This window comes from Melanotaenia boesemani, chromosome 6 (genome assembly GCF_017639745.1).
Source record: "Melanotaenia boesemani isolate fMelBoe1 chromosome 6, fMelBoe1.pri, whole genome shotgun sequence".
Lineage (NCBI taxonomy): Eukaryota > Metazoa > Chordata > Actinopteri > Atheriniformes > Melanotaeniidae > Melanotaenia > Melanotaenia boesemani.
Genome location: NC_055687.1, coordinates 14814148 through 14831403, shown reverse-complemented (window position 1 = coordinate 14831403; position 17256 = coordinate 14814148). Strand labels below are relative to the sequence as shown.

Sequence of the window (17256 nt, the reverse complement as noted above, 5' to 3'; positions counted from 1 at the left end):
AAAAGGAAGTCATTTCAGTTGAAACAGAAGTTACATATGGGGAAAAAAAAAAAAAAAAAAAGGAGCACGTTTTCAAAAAAACTGAAGAGGAAGAAGTTGGAGAACTCTGTCACAAATGTCTTGCAAAAATTTATGCTGTATTAATATCTGTTCAGTCACCTGGAAGTAATCTCAGTGAAGCTATAAATGGAGAAATCAAAGCCTCATAAAACATTGTGTCACTGTGATACGATGGCAGTGAGATGGACTCACTGCATCTAAAAAGTATTCAAAGAGAGCTCCATCTACTGGCTATCTGTGTGTGATACGTTTTAAGGGAAGCATAAACAAGGCTTTATTACTCCATTATCTCATGCAGTTCTCTGTCTCATACTTGACTGAGCGTTCGATTAAGGAAGATCTCAACCCTGTGTTACTGTTTTCATTTGTTAGTGTTGTTAGTGCTTAAAGTGTTGAAGCATCCAGCCTTTTTTTAAATTAGGAAAAGTGGGGAAAAAAGGGTGCTTACGCAAAACTGAGATAGTAACTGTGTTGTTGTATTTATAAAATATAAAATATAAAATTTGCGGGACATGGACATTTTCAACTTGTCTTCTTGTTTGCAGAAAGCATAGCAGGTGTTAGGTGCGTCTGTTCAGTGGCATTCAGTGGGATTATTTAATTCTGTTGATGTAGTCGTGTATATGATCACTAAGTGAAACAGCTGGCTTCTTCAATGCTATACTGGCCTCAGCAGATACTATTAGAAGGGTTATTGTGGTAAATGCAGTCAGGTGACATCATTTTGTTCTCTTACTTGAATTTGGAGGTTTGCTGTAAAAATCCTGCATAATACAAGTCATCTAGTCATTTTTAAAATTTTGTTACTCGGCGTAGCTCAGTGAGTAGAGTGGTCGTCTTGTAGCCTGAGGGTTGCCGTTCGATCCTCGACCTGTCGAGCTCATGTTGAGGAGTCTCTGAGCAAGACACCGAACCCCACATTGCATGGTTCGTGCCTTGCATGGCAGCTTTCTCCATCAGTGTGTGAATGGGTAAAGCGCTTTGGGTATCAGACCATTTTCTCCTGAGTGCTGTATTTTATGATTAAACTTACACAAATTGAGTCAAAATGAGTCCTATGTCTTGCTACTGTGTATGCAACAAAATTTTGATTGGTTCCACCATATCTCACTCCGAGGATCATTAAAAACTTGGGAGCCTTGTGCTCAGTATATCTAGTAAAATAAAGACAACAGTTATTATATCAGCACTATTAAAAGTATAATAAAATAAAACAAAGATCTAAATGACCAAAGCATGGTACCGTTCAAATATTTAGTTTTAGAACTTTGGTCAAATTAGTGACGTAAAAACAAACAAATGCAAACTTCTTTTTAACTTAATGTGTAAAATATAGCTTAAAAAGTAACATTTCTACAGCAACATATTTTTATTTAGCTAATAATAAACTTTAAATAACATGAAAGGTTAACGTGAGTGATCGGTTATCCGTTTATGATTAGCTATCTCAACATTAGCAAGTAAAGATTAAAGCCTCAAGTTGTGAAATGATGTTATGCAAATTAATCCACTAAAATTAAATCTTACCACCAGCTCTTCAAATAATCTCTTTCCTGGGTTCCTCTTCTTTGTTCTTAGACATGATGGCTACTTGCTCAGAGTCAATGCTGTCTTGCTGACGACGGTTTAACATTAGTATCATTTCCCACTGAAAGCATTAAAGAAGTTCCACTGCTGTGCCCGGATCTGCTTCATTTGTATTATTACGGAAATATAAAATGTAATTGATTCTTGGTTGCTTTCCCTGAGTTTTAATTTTCTCCACTATACATATTATATTCTTATTTTTTTTTCGCAGTTTTCCCTTCTACAAAAAGCCAAAAGTTGCAAAAGGGGCTGGTTCACTTAGTGACAGTATGTAATGTATACTACATGTAATCTATGTGACCATCTTGCATTATAATGTATTTTTGTTGCGATACAAATGCATGTATTTGTTTACATATTTTTATTTTTAAAAGCCAAATTATATATACATATATATATATATATATATATATATATATATATGTATGTATATATATATATATATATATATATATATATATATATATATATATACATAAGATGGTCAGATGGACAGCTGGACCTGCATTCCTGAAACTGGCTCAGATTGGCCTGATCTGCCACCTCCACCTCACAGCAATTCTGAAGGTGAACTGGAAAGACATGTTGTTGATCTAATGAAGTCCAGTTCTACTATTCCAGATCCACTACAGTTCCAGACATGGGACAGGCTGACGCAAACCACCCTCTCACTGCTGATTCCTATGCTGCTGCTGAGCTCAGAAAGGGTGTTGGCTGAGATCAGAAGGAGATACTGGGTGTTACGTGGATGTGAAGCAGTACACCGCCATCAAAGATCCTGTGCTGAGTGCAGGAAGTAGAAAGGTCACCCAAATCCACCCTGGATGGCAGAGCTCCCTCCAGCCAGACTGCACCTCTTCAAGCTGGCCATTCTGTTCCACTGGTGTAGATTGCGTTGGACCATACACAATCAAGATTGGACACAGGAATAAGAAAAGTTGGGGAATTTTGCAGTTCACCTTGATCTGATACCAAGGATGGACACAGACGCGTTTCTGATGGCCCTAAGACACTTTATAGCTAGGCGAGGGATACCCAAGGAGATTGTCTGTGACCAGGGGACTAACCTACTGGGAGAAGAATGTGAGCTACAAGAGACATTTCAAGAGCTTCACCCGAACCTCAAAGAACAGCTTGCTTGCCAGCAAATCCAGTTTGCCTTCAACCCCCCTGGATCCCTACACTTTGGTGGGTGCTGGAAGTGGGAAATTTGGTCACTGAAGACTGCCCTTTGCGTCACTTTTGAAGCCCAAACAGTCACTGAGGAGGTGTTGATCACCATTCTGACTGAGATTGAGGGGATGCTCAATTCCAAACCCCTCGGCTACACCTCTTCGGAAGTAGTGGATCCTGACCCCGTTACCCCCAACTGTCTCCTCATGGGGCAGCAGGATGCCTCACTGCCACAAGTCGTCTATGATGTCCCAGACACTCTTGGACAAAGAAGATGGAGGCATAGCCAAATCCTGGCTGACCATTTCTGGCAACATTTCCTAAGGTACTACCTGCCTGGACTCCAAGCCCACCAGAAGTGGCGGACTGAATCAATGCATCTACAAGTGGGAGACGTGGTTATTATTGTGGACAACCAGCTGCCACAGGCCCTTTTGGACCAGACACGCGGATCAGATCAGTCGAGGTGACTGTAAAGGGGAAAACCTATGTCCGTCCAGTGGCTAGACTTGTCAGCCTGCCCGCCTTGGACAATTAATCACCCCTTCAGTCAGTGTTTTTAGTTGTTCCTATTCACAGGTGAATATGGGGGTGGCTGTAGAAAAGGCTGCCTAAAGGACTGACATTTTGGTCCTTTAAGGGGCGCAGCCTAGACTACCTATGAACAGCTTGTCAAGCCAGAGGGGAGAGAAAGAGGAGAGACAGAAGGAGTTTCTTGCAAGTTTAGTGATGCATTTTAATCCCCCTTTGCAGTTTGTTTGTAACCCCACTTGGTTGTTTATGCGTAAAGTCAAGTAAGTGATGTTTAAAGTTAGTAATACCATTTATTTAGTAAATATACCTGTTCTCTCACTTAATTAATGCCATACGCTGTTCACTTGAGCAGTTCATGTGTGCTACCTACTTTGTGTTCATGTAGGAAACCTGTGTATTTGTGCCTTTATGCTGCAATTGCACTTGTATGTTTGTATAATTAGTTAGGTGCTGATATATTATGTTATTTCTGTTTTAGAACCACACCCAATGTCCTCAAATGTACATAAGGGACAAACTGTAAAGTTCAGTTGGCTAAATAAACCCTGCTAAAGTACCGGCATCCCCAGAACCTCTCCTTCCCCCCTAGGCATGTAGTGGGTGGGTGCCTTCTGGGGTTGGTGGCGACTCATGGGCTGTGGTCGTGTGTGTCCTGATCGTGGGGGACAGCTGCTCCTTGGCTGTCCTGCCAGGGGTGGCCTTCCGATAAAAGGGGTGCCTACTGCTCCCAGCGGCTCATCCTCTGAAAGGGAAGTTTGCCTCCCTCTGGCCTTACATCCCCAGACTCCTCTCCTTCCCCGCTCTTTCTCACACGCACAGGTAGGGTCTTGAGAGGTGTGCACGTCATGCTGGGTGGAGCAGAGAAGGCCATCTAAGTGGCCTCCTTGACTGCACCCTGTGGCAACTTGCCTCTCAGTTTTATTACACTTAGACATCAAAACACAACTACACAACAACTTTTGGGAGGCGTGCCATGTGGTGCATTGTGGGCAGGACTGCTCGGGTGGCCTCGCTTCCAGCACAACATGGTTCCTTCCCCTCAGTTTTAATCGCAAACAACACACAAACCATCATGAGTGAGGAAGGTGAGGGCAATGGGGTGCTTTCACACCCCTGTTTCCTGGGCACCACTGGGGTCTTGCAAAGGGAGGTGGTTGCCCCAGGGGCAAAGATCCAGACAGGATGTGCTAATAGGGTGGCTCCTGGCCCTAGGGGGTGTCCTCTGGGCTCTTGGGGCTCGGGACCCTTTGTTCTGTACAAGTCTCAGATGTATCTGTACATCCCCTGGCCGCTCATTGCTGCCACCTGAGGCTCGTCATGCATCCAGGCCCTGATGTCTGTTCAGAGTGGCTAGACCAGACATACCCTCATCTCCTCCCCTCTGGTTGGCTCATCCCCTGGCCAGTCGCTTCGCAGCCTGCCCATAACCAGGAAATAAAGGACTGCTGCTGTGTTCATTCTGGAGGGAGAAGCTGTTTAGCACAGACGGTTTCCCCCTCAGCTTGACAGAATTGTAGTGGTGTATTAGACTGTGTGTATGCTGTGCTTAGTAGTGGCATTTTGATACATAGACTACTTAGAGGTTTCAGCAGAGTTAAACCTGACCTGTGTGTTCAGCCTTAGTATTATTTGTAGTCTCGGCTTGGTTTTGTTTTGCCTTTGTGTGGCATACAGCTCTTTTGGCTGCTCTTTGAGTTTGTTTGTGTTCTGCCTTAGATTCAGCATTTGTGTTTAAACTTTAGATATTAATGGTAGTTTATGTTTATGGCTAGTTTAGAGTGTTTAGTATTGCATTTATGTTTCTTAGATTATTGGAGCTGCTGCACATTTGTTATCTAGATAAATATGCCGGTTTATGTTCACCTTTTTGTTTGCGTAATTTTGGTTTTGTTTATCCGGTGGGTTTTGAGTTAGGATTTAGCTATAGCAGTTTCACAAACCCAACACTGGTTTGTGTTTGCCACCTGTTTAATTCATCTTCATTTTTGCTTATAACAATAAAAGCTGGTTTATTTAACTTTAACATCTGTCCACCGCTTGCCTTTTTGTTGCGCCCTCTCATACACCTAAAGTGGGACGTAACAGTTGCCACCAGCTCACTAAACATGTTCTCTTCCTTCTAAATTTTGAAAACAAGACACTATTGTAGGCACATCATGCGGATCAGTAGCAAGCAGAAACTTTGTTGCAGTGAGCGTGTGTGTTCATGTGTATGTGTGTCTCCTGTTATAGTTGTAAACTAGTCTGTGTAGGGAAATGGTCAAGAACTGAAGCTTTCTTCTGTTTACTTTTAGCACCTTTTCTTCAAAAAAAGACATACGATCTGTTTAATTTCAGTGCATTAACAGTGTTTTGCATCAAATCATTAATTATTTGTGGTATGAAATCAGAATGGTCTCACTATCGGTATCAACTGGTCACATGACTGCTTCAATCGCCGAGTGAACTCAGAAGTCAGATGGCAAACTGCCTTTTTTTTTTATTTTTATAACGATCCTTTCACCACATGAATAGTCTGTCTCTGGTCAGCAGAGCTGAATGGTTTTACATCCTCAGGTCCCCAGCACCCACCTCTCTGTTCACCCATGCAGAACCCAGTGGCCACGCCACCACGGAACTGGGCAGCAGAGCTCACACACTTGGTCTCTTGTCCTATTTGTCCTTGAGCTTTGTCCTTGTCCTCTGAATAAACTGCATGGTCAGAAGCATTCTGGAGGATGGTGTTCTACCATCCAATGCATCCATCAAACATCTGGTTTCAGTCTTTTTGAAGCTCGGAGCAGGGGAACTCTTCCTGGTATTTGCTGGGGATCAAATGCCCTTGTTTCTTCTCTTGAATCATATAGAGCAGGGCTGCCCAAGTCAAGTCCTCTAGATCTACCATACTGCAACTTTTAGATGCAACCCGTCTCCAACACATCTGAATCAGATGTCATCTGCATGTCATTCAGCTCTGCAGAGACCTGGTAACGAGCCAGTCATTTGATTCAGGTGTGTTGGAGAAGGGTTGCATCTAAAAGTTGCAGGATGGTAGATCTCGAGGACCGGACTTGGGCAGCCCTGATATAGAGCCTCAGGTGGGGCAGGTAGTAGTGGGTATCAGGCGCTAGCAGGAGATGGTGGTGATTTATTTTCCTTTTTGCTTTATTAGAGGTTCTCTGCTGACTCTATCCTGACAGAGGAGCTGAAAAAAAAGGAAAATAGGATTAAAAGTTATCCCACAGTGTGTGTATCTGAGAAAAAAAATCATATGTGTGTGTGCAAGCAAAAAGCATTTTTCATTGCAAGCAGAGTGTGTGAATTTATAGAAATTTGATTATCTTTTTTTTTCTTTACAATCGGCTTTAACTTTAGCAGACTAATTGATAACACCGTAAATAGAATTATTACTCATAACAATACAATCATACTATTTAAACTTAGTGGCTTTGGCTCTGTTGGGTCAACAGCATCTCTTTCAAAAACTGTAGCTTTGTTTTTCTCCATATTTGTAACATGAATGTGCACAATTTCCCCTCAGGAGGGAGCTGAGGCTTGGAGTCTTGGTTGCCCATCGTGCCAATAGATAGGTGGGGATCCCTTCTTTTAGACTGTGCACATCTTCTCAGAATCTGGGTAATACTTTTATCCGGCTACTCTTATTCAGAGCTGATCTCCAACAGACCTCTACAGAGGCACTACCTGCTGTCCGACAGCACTCTGGTCCAAGCAGGTCGACTCACAAGCCCTCAACCCTCTCCTTTACAAACTTAAAACCTAATTAAAGAGCACCTGAATTCACCAGACTTATTCTCTAAGTTTGTTGATTTTGGCGGTAACTTTCCAGAGAACCAAACGAGGGGTCCCCCTGTCAAAAATGTAGGCTGAAATTCAAGTTCAGGTCGATCAGACACACCATTGCTGGGTCCTCCTTGGTCACTTGTGAAATCCTTTTTTGTTGACGCCGATCCACATATGGTGCAGGAGGCTCTAAAAAACCAGTTAGAGTGGGTAGTTTTCTACCTGTATGTTATTCACAGGGGTCAAACTGACCAGATAAGACTGACTACCTCCCTTGGACCTTCCTCATAAACAACCTGTATTATCTTGTAGAAACCCAGTATTTTTGCAGACTAAACGTCTCCTGCAATCCAAGGTCGGGTCATCATTTTTGTTCTCAGAGGTAAAAAAACATATACATTATCCTTCATCACAAGATTAACAAAAACATGTAAAACATAACTGGATCAAAATTATTATAATGTATAATGTTTAATAAATGAATAATAATTTAGGTAAATGAATAATAAGGAAATTTCTTCTACAACAAGTGATACCAGTGCAGATATACTTCAAAGTACAGTTACACTTAAAATCATGGGACCACCAGGGGGCGCTAAGAGTGATTTCTTTGCACCTGTGTGTAAAATTATTTCTGATTATCAAAATGTTAATTAGATATTGACTTTGAAATTATTTCACACCCACAAATACACACACACACACACACACACACACACACACACACACACACACACACACAAAAAAAACAACAAACAAACAAAAAAGCATCTTGCTTCCCCTGGTGGTCCCACAGCTCCATAACATAACTAATAAAAATACCAGGATTTCCTGGATCTGCCTATTATGGGAAATCAGTTGAATCTGGGGGAATCGGATAAAAATGTCAAATATCACTACTTTTCTATGAAACGAAATGATGATATTAAAGAATGAATCCTTTTAAACTTTAATGACAGTAAGATTAAAAAATGTAGTTTTAAAGGAAGTCAGTGTGGGGCAGTTTTGGCCATAAAGGTCACCAGAGGAAGTAGCTGATAAATAAAAATTACTAATGACATCAAATAAAATGACATAAAATAAAAACTGGCATTGAAAAGATCAAAAGTCTTGATTGAATGTTGGTATTTGAGCAGCTCTGAAGGTATTCAAGTGATCTGCAACTTGGCAACTTAGACAAAAGCCACTGGAGGAACTTGCTCCTGTAAACGGAGCAAAGATTATTGGCATAAAAGAACACACCTGAATAAAAACAAATGGGACTACTTAAATATTGTTATGTGTACATTATGACTGCAGGATGGGATTGTTCACAACAATACATTGGAGAAATTATTTCTGTCTGTTCTTTGGAAGATAACAGACAGAAGACAAACCTACAAAAGCCTTTAAAGCCTGACAGAAAGCCTTCTGTTTATAGGAAATTGACTGTAAACTATTATCTGAAACGCTGGGAGAGGAAATTCTCTTTGTTCTTGAAATGCTTCACAAGATTTTTTATTTGTGTATGACATGTTGCACTGATTAACACTCCCAGGTGTGTGAGAGTATGTACGCCCCCTGGTCCCAGTTTGTGGAGTTGCCAGCCCGCTTCCTGATCTCGATTGGAAACTTGATCCAAAATTTTAATTTGTTTCCTTCCCATCCAACAATACTTACGCTGTCCCAAGCCATGATGTGGTTGTTCCTCCTGCAGTGATCCCAGGGATTCCCAAAGACAACCACAGGGAGGTGGACGTGACATCCCACATTTTAAATATTGTTTTAATTTAAAAGAGCTGGTTATTAAGCAGACCCCACACATTTTGGCTTTATACTTAAATTTTTTTATTTATTTCTTCTCTTTTGTGAGCAATGACGCACCAAGACTCACAGTAAAACATACTAGCACATGGTTAAATATATCAGTGCAAAACAAAAACAAAAAAAAACAAAAAAAAAACAAACACACACAAAAACCCAAACATTGAACAATAATTAGAATTAGGAGCTTTACCTGCAATTTAAGGATGCAAGGACATCAAAATCCATGATAATGAAAAGAAGAAGAAAGTTACCAAGATTTAAAAAAAAATTGCAATCTTCTAAAATAATCAAAAGATGCTTTGCTAACAAATACATGGTCCCACCACCGATTGCAAAACATTATTTGTCTTAAAGTGTTACATGCTGATGACTGTTCATCTAAATATCTCACACCTTAACATTCATGATCAAAATTCTCTTCCCACTTTAGCCATCTATACTAATCATATTGAGGTTAAATACAGCCATAAATGCACAAAAGGAGTCAGGAAAAACTTCACATCCTGTTTACGAAATGGCAGATCAAGGCACCAAGAGCACCAAGGCAAGCAGGACGATGAGGACAGGAGAGGCCACCATTGCAGGGGAGAAGCCGAAAATGCTACAGCAGAAAGACATAAATTAAATGGTGTATTGTGTAAAAGCAAAACAAAGTTTTCTATTACACCCATAGTACTTATGGTGTAGTGTAGTTTATAAAGAAAACCTGAGCCGATGTAAATGTCACTTAATTAAATCTGTGATGTTGACAAAAAAAGCCAATTTTTTATCTTTACATAATTATATCTTGTTTTTAGATGAAGAAAGCTTTGTTCAAAATAGAAAAATTATAGTTTTTTTTTATTGCAAGATGTATCTTCATAATCCCAAGCAGTTTTTTTATGTTCTTATGTTGTAGCTACTCTGTTTTAATTTGATCGTGAAGTGGGAGGAGTTACACGTTCCAGAGTCTTCTTTAAGCTAACAGCAAACGTTACAAATGAGTTTGAAACTAGTGTTTCAAAATCATTTGAAATACTAGAAAAATAAATATATTTATACCCAGTGTTGGACTCAGGGGTATTGTTCAGAGTAAATGCTATTATTTCCCAGTTTGCAGACAGCGTCAAGACCTTGTCCATCTGTATTTTCAGCACTTCAGCTCCATGGCTGAATATCTTGACACATAATGGATTGTCATATAATTTGCTGAGTTACTTATGTTGCCCATGGTATGGTCTCTCCTAATGAAATAAACAACTATTTGAGTTGATATTGTAGTGTTCTGAGCTAACACAGCCGCAAAGGCTCATGGGTAGGCACGTCTTAACAGGAATATTCCTTTGATTGTTCTTAGCAGTTAAGTTCAAGTGATGTTATTGAATTACTTTTATCTATTGTTTATCAAAGTTCATGTTTTGCTTATAGTTCTGGTTTCATGTAGGCACAGTGACTCTAGGACAGCAGTAGCCAATGTTGGTCCTCGAGGGCACCAATCCGGCAGGTTTTCCAGATTTCCGTGCTCCAACACACCTGACTTAAACTAACAAGTCATTGTGGAGATCCTTATAGGCTGTTGGATCCATTTAATTTGAGTCAGGTGTGCTGCAGCAGGGAAATCTGGAAAACCTGCCGGATTGGTGCTCTCAAGGACCGACCTTGGCTACCCCTGCTCTAGGCGATTGTACCAAGACAGACTGCCCCCTCTGCTGTTCTGTGTTGGTGTTCAATAACATGTGACTGTTAAACTTCAACACCAGATTGCAGTCTCAGTTGCTCATTACTCTATGTTCAGTATAGTGCGGCATGGCTCTGTGGGTGGCATGGTCATCTTGTAGCCTGAGGGTTTTGGGTTTGATCCTGGCCTGGAGAGCTAATGTCGAGGTGTCCCTGAGCAAGACACCGAACCCCAAACTGCTCCTGATGGGTTTTGGTTAGCGCCTTGCACATCAATGTGTGAATGGGTGAATGTGATTTTTAATGTATAGCGCTTTGCGTATCTTTTCATGCATGCTGCTGAAGAAACTCACACTCAACCCAGCCCAGGTTGAAAACTGCCGGCCGGTCTCACTGCTTCCATTCATGTCTAAACTAGTAAAGTGTGCCGTCTTCAGTCAGGACCTGTTAGATCCATATCAGTCTGGCTATAGGCAATGCCACTCTACTGAAACTGCTCTCCTGTCAGTTACTGATTCCTTACGGCTTGCCAGATCCGCTGGTCAATCCTCAATCCTTATACTGCTGGACCTGTCTGCTGCCTTTGACACAGTCAACCATCATATACTGTTCTCCACTGTCTCAGAGCTTGCCATCTCAGGATCTGTCCTCTCATGGTTTATGTCCTACCTCACAGGAAGATGCTTCAAAGTATCTTGGTTAGGAGGAATGTCCAGATCACATGGGCTGACAACAAGAGTGCCTCAGGGCTCAGTGCTTGGCCAACTTTTCACTATACACCTCCTCACTCGGTGCAATCATTAGCTCTTATGGCTTCGCCTATCACTGCTATGCAGATGACACTCAGCTTTTCCTTTCTTTCCCACCTGATGACACAACCATCTCAATGCAAATATCAGCATGCCTTGCTGATATCTCTGCATGGATGAAGGATCGCTACCTTCAGCTGAAACCGGTCCAAGACCAAGCTTATTGTCTTTCCAGCCAATCCTTCCTTAGCACAGATAAGCAGATAAGCATGCGGCTTGACTCTATCAAGCTTGTGCTTACGTCTTCTACTAGGAATCTTGGTGTCATGGTGGACAACCAGCTGACCTTTAATGGCCATGTTGCCTCGGTTGCTATATTTTGCCGATTTCCTCTCTACGACATCAGGAGAATCAGACCCTACCTGACTGAACACACGGCACAGCTTCTGGTTCAGGCTCTGGTCATTTCACCCATTGACTACTGCAACCCCTTACTGGCTGGCCTGTCTGCATGCTCAGTTAAACCTTAAATCCAGAATGCTGCAGTATGTCACAGCACGAATCAAATTCGAAGCTCTGCTTCTGACTTACAAAACAATAACCCAAACGGCTCCTGTCTACCTCCACTCCTTAATCCAGAGCTACACTCCCTCTCGACAGTTAAGCTCTGCCAGCGAAAAGCGCCTAGTGCTCCTACCACAACGTGGCGCAAAATCAGTAGCTAAATTCTTTTCCTCTATTGTCCCCCGGTGGTGGAACAATCTACCAAACTGTCCGATCCACAGAGTCCTTATCCACTTTTAAGAGCAAGCTAAAGACTCGGTTGTTTAAGGAGCATTTCCGCACTTAGCTTAACTCATCTACTCAACATAATGAGTTAGAAAGATTTGTCCAGCTCTTTGGCTCAATTAAGTACTGAATAAGCTGTGTGCACTTATGCCCAAGTTTACATTGTTAGACGAAATTGTGATCTTTTATTTAAACAAAATGACTTACAAAAAAAAAAAAAAAAAAAAAAAGATAAATATGCACTGCCTCTATTACTACATGACAGCACCTGGGTCCAAGTGGACTCAGCAGTCTGACTACCACTTAATTATGATGTCCCATCTTGTTTGAAATTCTTGCTTGTGTTGTTCATACTCTCAAATGTAAGTCGCTTTGGATAAAAGCGTCTGCTAAATGACTGTAGAATAGAATAGCATATAGTAAAGTGCTACATAAATGCAGACCAATTACCATAGGAAAAACACAGTTGATAATTATGTGACTAAATGTAGTTCAAAATGACACCAACACATTTGGAAAAACAAATAGATCCCACTTAAATTAATCTCTGTGTTATAAGTTTAATACACAACAATTTTAGCAGGTGTAGGATGTGTGAGCAAGCTGGAGGAATACCTGCCATCTGTAGTTGTAGGAGGTGGCATGGTGGTAGTCATCCTGCAAAAGTCACAGCATTGTTTAACAAATAATGCTGAAGTCTAATTTCAGAGCAAAGTACTTACTCAACCAAAAGGAGGACAAAAATTAAGATTACAAAACAGCCAAAGCAAATACAAAAAGAAAGTAAATATATGTACAAAGTAACATTCACCAGTCATTTTTAAATATGGGAGGGCCATCTTTGTCTTATATACTTTTCCCACCTCTCCCAAAGTCTTTTAAATTTTGCTTTTTGAATAGTTGGGGCTTCTATCTTTATTATTTGCAGAGGCTGAGTGTAAAAACCCTAAAAATAGTTCCTACCAGCAAAGCATAGGTTTAATAGAAAATAAATTAGATAATTCTGCATAAACAAGTGACCAAAAAGATTGTACTTTTGGACATGTCCAAAATACATGAAAATGATTTGCTTCCTGTGAGCCATAATTTCTTCAGCACCTGGAGGAACCTGAAATATATGATTTTTTTTAACTGAAGTAATGAAAAGTCTACAAGTCCTTCAGCCAAATGCTCTCCAGAAGTTTGAATTGGTAACTTTCCATTGGGATTCACAATATTTCACTCACAATTCATCTGAGATGGAAAAATATAAAGATATATTCTTTTTTTCTGTTATAATTTTACTGCATACAACAATTTTAGCAGGTGTAGGATGTGTGAGCAAGCTGGAGGAATACCTGTCATGTGTAGTTGTAGGAGGTGGCATGGTGGTAGTAATACTGCAAAAGTCACAACAATGTTCAACAAATAATGCTGAATTCTAATTTCAAAGCAAAGTACTTCTTTTAAAGTGGTATTTTAAAATCAGAAGTTACCTTTGTCCTGCAAGTATAAAATGGAATATAATATCCTACCTTGATGAGCATGGGCCAGCATCCTGCATGGGCATTGGAGGTTGTGAAATGTTCACTGTTGTTTTAGGACATGCCAGAGCACTTCCATTCACAAGTGGAGTGAGATCTATTAAAGATAAAAAAATTCAAAAACTTAATAAAAAAGAAAAAAAAATATCTCCAGTGATCTAAATATTTCAGGTCTTTTCAGCAATCAGAACTTTACATCCCTTACCCTGCATCCTGCTTCTCATGAAAGATAAAAATTCAGTCTAGAGCCTTGCAGTGATGTATCGAAATGTGAGGTAACCATGAAAAGTCAATCAAACTACACCCTAATGAGAGCAGTTATGAATCAAAAACAAGTATTTTCTTTTATTTTAAGCACCAACAGTCTCATGTAAATTTGGCTTAAAATGAGATTTTAATCTGAACACACGAAGATAATAATTAGATTAAAAATACTGTTTATTTGAGGCACCCCACCACTGCCAGGTTTCTATTTTCTCTGCATGTTTTTCCATTGAATAAAGACAAAGACACAATAGACTATACTCAATTGTCAACTCCATTAGAAAAAAAAATCAAATAAATAAAACTGCACCATCATGGGCGATTTAACGTGCAAGCCTCAAGTCTCACAACTCTTTGCCACTTGCTGTATCACCACACAGCTGTCCACCCAGGACCCCCTGCCCCATTCTCTTTGAAAGCGCTTGAAACAGATCTCACATTCAATATGAAAACTCTGATCATAACAAGTCTGATTTGAAATAATTTGTTAATGTTAAACTTGCAGACAACATCCATTTTCCTCCACCTGTGTTGAACTGTGCTGATTAGGTAACAGGTGTGGATGATTGCTGGTCTAATGATACTGCTTTTATTTTGTCTAGACTTGACTACTGCAGCAGTCTCTACTCAGGTGTGGCTCAGTCCCTCAAGCGCCGTCTGCAGTTGGTCCCAAATGCAGCTGCCTGCATGTTAACTGGCACTCGGAAGAGAGACCACATCACACCAGTTTTAGCTTCTTTGCACTGGCTGCCTGTTTGTTGTAGAGTTGATTTTAAGATTTTATTGTTTTTTTTTAAGTATTCAAATGGGATGGCCTCCTCTTATCTCACCGATCTTTTACCCCCACACGTCCTCTAGATCCTCCTTGTTGTCCTGAAGACCAGACTGATATTAAGAGGGGACAGAGCTTTTTCTGTTGTTTCCCCCAAATAATGGAAGAACTCACCTTCATATTAAGACCTCACCAACTATGGACATTTATTAAGCTTGTTTAAAGATTTATTTTTACTCTCTTGCTTTTAAACCAGACTGAGGTTTGGCATTTTTCTTTTTTGCTGATTATTTATTTCATGCTTGTCTTTTCTTTGTCTCTCTATAATGCTCTTCTCTTGACCAATGTCTACAAAACAGACCAGTAGGTTCCTTATGAAGTCACACTGTTTTATTTAAGATATTAGGTTAAATGTATTTCATCAAATAAAATAAAAAATTAAGATAAAATTACTTACCCACAACATCTGGTTCAGTCTGGAATAAAAACAAGAGAAAGTTAATAACAAAAACAGCATAATTTAAAAGAAAAACAAGCATTGTACATAAGAAACAAGTCACTGTATAGTTTTTTATCAGGCATTGATTCATACTTCATTTACAGATCTAAAAATACAAGTCTTGAAAATTCTTAGTTTAACTGAATGTCTTGGGTTTGCATTATGTGTAGCCCTGGTTTAAATTTCCAATGGACTCAATGTTAATTTGATTACAAAGATAAGTTCCTGTCTTTTTCCTCAGAGAGAATTATGGTTATTAGTAAAATATTATTTTTATTTTTTCAAAACCCAGCAATAAATAAAATCTTACTGGGCCAATGGAGGCTGCTGATGAAACAGCCAAGTTCATCATGAGAAAAACGTAGACTTTCATCCTCATTGTGAGTCTACAACTAAACTGGAAACAAAATTTATTGAAAAGTGATGAAAACATTTTAATATATAAGTAATGAAATGCAATCAAGAAAAGATATATTTAATTTCTTTTAGTAACATTTAGCTTAAATTGTCAGTCGCCATTGCTCACCTTCTGCCACCCTGGTTGTCTGCTCCTCTACTGTAAAGAATAAGCACCTGCTGGACTTTAAGCTATCCGTAGAAAAGCAACAAAACCAGTTTTAGAACATAAATGATAGCGTCATCACTGCCATTGTCAATGTGTTTGTCTGAAGTCATGCAACTGGTCATTTGTTTGCAAAATATCTCACTGTACTTGTGAGATATTTTGCAAACAAATGATAACAGAGTAACAGAGAGAGCAGCAAGGTTACACTTTGTCTGGTTCACATTTTAATTTGTGGTTCTTCACAAGTGTTAGTGATCATAAGTCAAAGCAGATAGGCTGTCTGTCTAGCTTTTACAGTAAATTAATGAAAGTCACTGAAAATTCTCCAGTCAAGTCTCACATGTCGGCTCCAGTGGTTTGAGAAAGTGGAAATCTTCATTACTCATAAATTTCAATATTCAAATTCATCATATTATCCATTACAGAAAGTAACAGCTGTTATTAAAGTACAATAAGGTGGAATTATTATTAGTATTTATTCATTTATTTTTGGAAATGTGCTTTAACATTTAAAAATGTGCAGGAGGAAGTGTGTGTGAAACTATGTTTCAACTAATAACTACAATAACGTTATTAGATTTGGCCCTAGGTTTAAAGACTAATTTGAAGTTCATTCACTGGAAGGCGGTGGAACTCCATCTTATAACGTGATTCTTATCAAATCTTCCATCGTGTTTATACAAAAACAACATAGTCACAAAAACTCCTTACTGACATTGTGAAAATGACATTGTGATGGATGAAGGTTCTTTGTTTTCTGTTTTCCTTTCTCAGTAGATGCTTATGTTAACACTAGATTTTCCAGATTCATTGTTACATAATGTCACCTGTTAGCAAAATATCGTATATTTTCTTTCCTGCTTATTGTCTGTCGGCATAACTGCATTTTAACATCTCTCGTGCTTTAAGGCTGAACTTTAGCAGATTGTCTTGGTGAGGGGCCTCCTGACAACGGCTAATTCGTCATCCATCTTGCATCTTACATTTACTCTTTCCAGCCAGTAAAAGTCAGTCTGATGTTCATTCTTGTCTTATCTCTTGTCATCTCTCTTTCTTTTCCTCACTTCTTCCATTAATGTCCTCTCTCATTTCATAAATCAGCCATGGTGTGTGTTCAAAACAGCAAGTGTGTGTTGATATCCAGTTACTGGCATAAGACAAAGTGCAGAAAGTGAAATGCTGCTGTAAAGTGACACAGTAAGAAAAAGTTGTGAGTGCGGTTCCTGACCCTCAGGGTGCTGCTGAGTTCCTACGGCTCCATGAATGTACATAATAAATGTCACTGTGCCATCAAAATGGGTCAGAAACACAAATTTTTATGGTACGAAAAGTATATAGTGCTAGGTCAACCATATGCAGATGTCTACCCCCCTCCTTGTGACATCCATCCATTTGGTGGCTTCTTGTGTTCTGGAAAACACGGACAATGAAACCAAAGAGGTCAATACTACTATATGTGAATTTTACACCACAGAATCACACTAACTGTTATCATGTCA

At 39.7% G+C, this 17256-nt stretch overlaps 2 protein-coding genes across 3 annotated transcripts in view; both read right to left on the bottom strand.

The window, feature by feature from the left end:
* Positions 1-10616, bottom strand: part of LOC121641239 (meprin A subunit beta-like) — a 31814-nt gene extending 21198 nt beyond the window's left edge. Inside the window, exon 1 of the mRNA XM_041987266.1 lies at positions 10614-10616. The gene's annotated coding sequence lies outside the window, so the exon portion shown is untranslated. The remainder of the gene's footprint in view (positions 1-10613) is intronic.
* LOC121641243 (mucin-2-like) lies at positions 8945-15845 on the bottom strand. Of its 2 annotated transcripts, XM_041987272.1 has the most exons (7): positions 15719-15828; positions 15503-15589; positions 15151-15169; positions 13649-13754; positions 13472-13513; positions 12750-12791; positions 8945-9541 (listed from the first exon to the last, which is right to left on the bottom strand). In XM_041987272.1, exons 2-7 carry the CDS (start codon positions 15569-15571, stop codon positions 9463-9465), a joined length of 357 nt encoding a protein of 118 aa, XP_041843206.1. In that variant the 5' UTR covers positions 15572-15589; positions 15719-15828; the 3' UTR covers positions 8945-9462. The 2 variants fall into 2 exon arrangements, with proteins under 2 accessions (XP_041843206.1, XP_041843207.1); XM_041987273.1 differs by lacking the exon at positions 13472-13513 and having other exon boundaries at positions 15719-15845.
* Positions 15846-17256: the final 1411 nt, after the last annotated feature.

Bases quoted from the DNA above. Each gene is read 5' to 3' on its own strand.
- LOC121641243 (XM_041987272.1), bottom strand. From the start codon at position 15,571: ATGAGGATGAAAGTCTACGTTTTTCTCATGATGAACTTGGCTGTTTCA. The intron at 13,514-13,648 runs GTAGGATATTAT...TGACTTTTGCAG, and splicing joins GCTGGCCCATGCTCATCAAG to TATTACTACCACCATGCCAC. The intron at 9,542-12,749 runs GTATTCCTCCAG...TTTCTGCTGTAG, and splicing joins CCTACAACTACAGATGGCAG to CATTTTCGGCTTCTCCCCTG.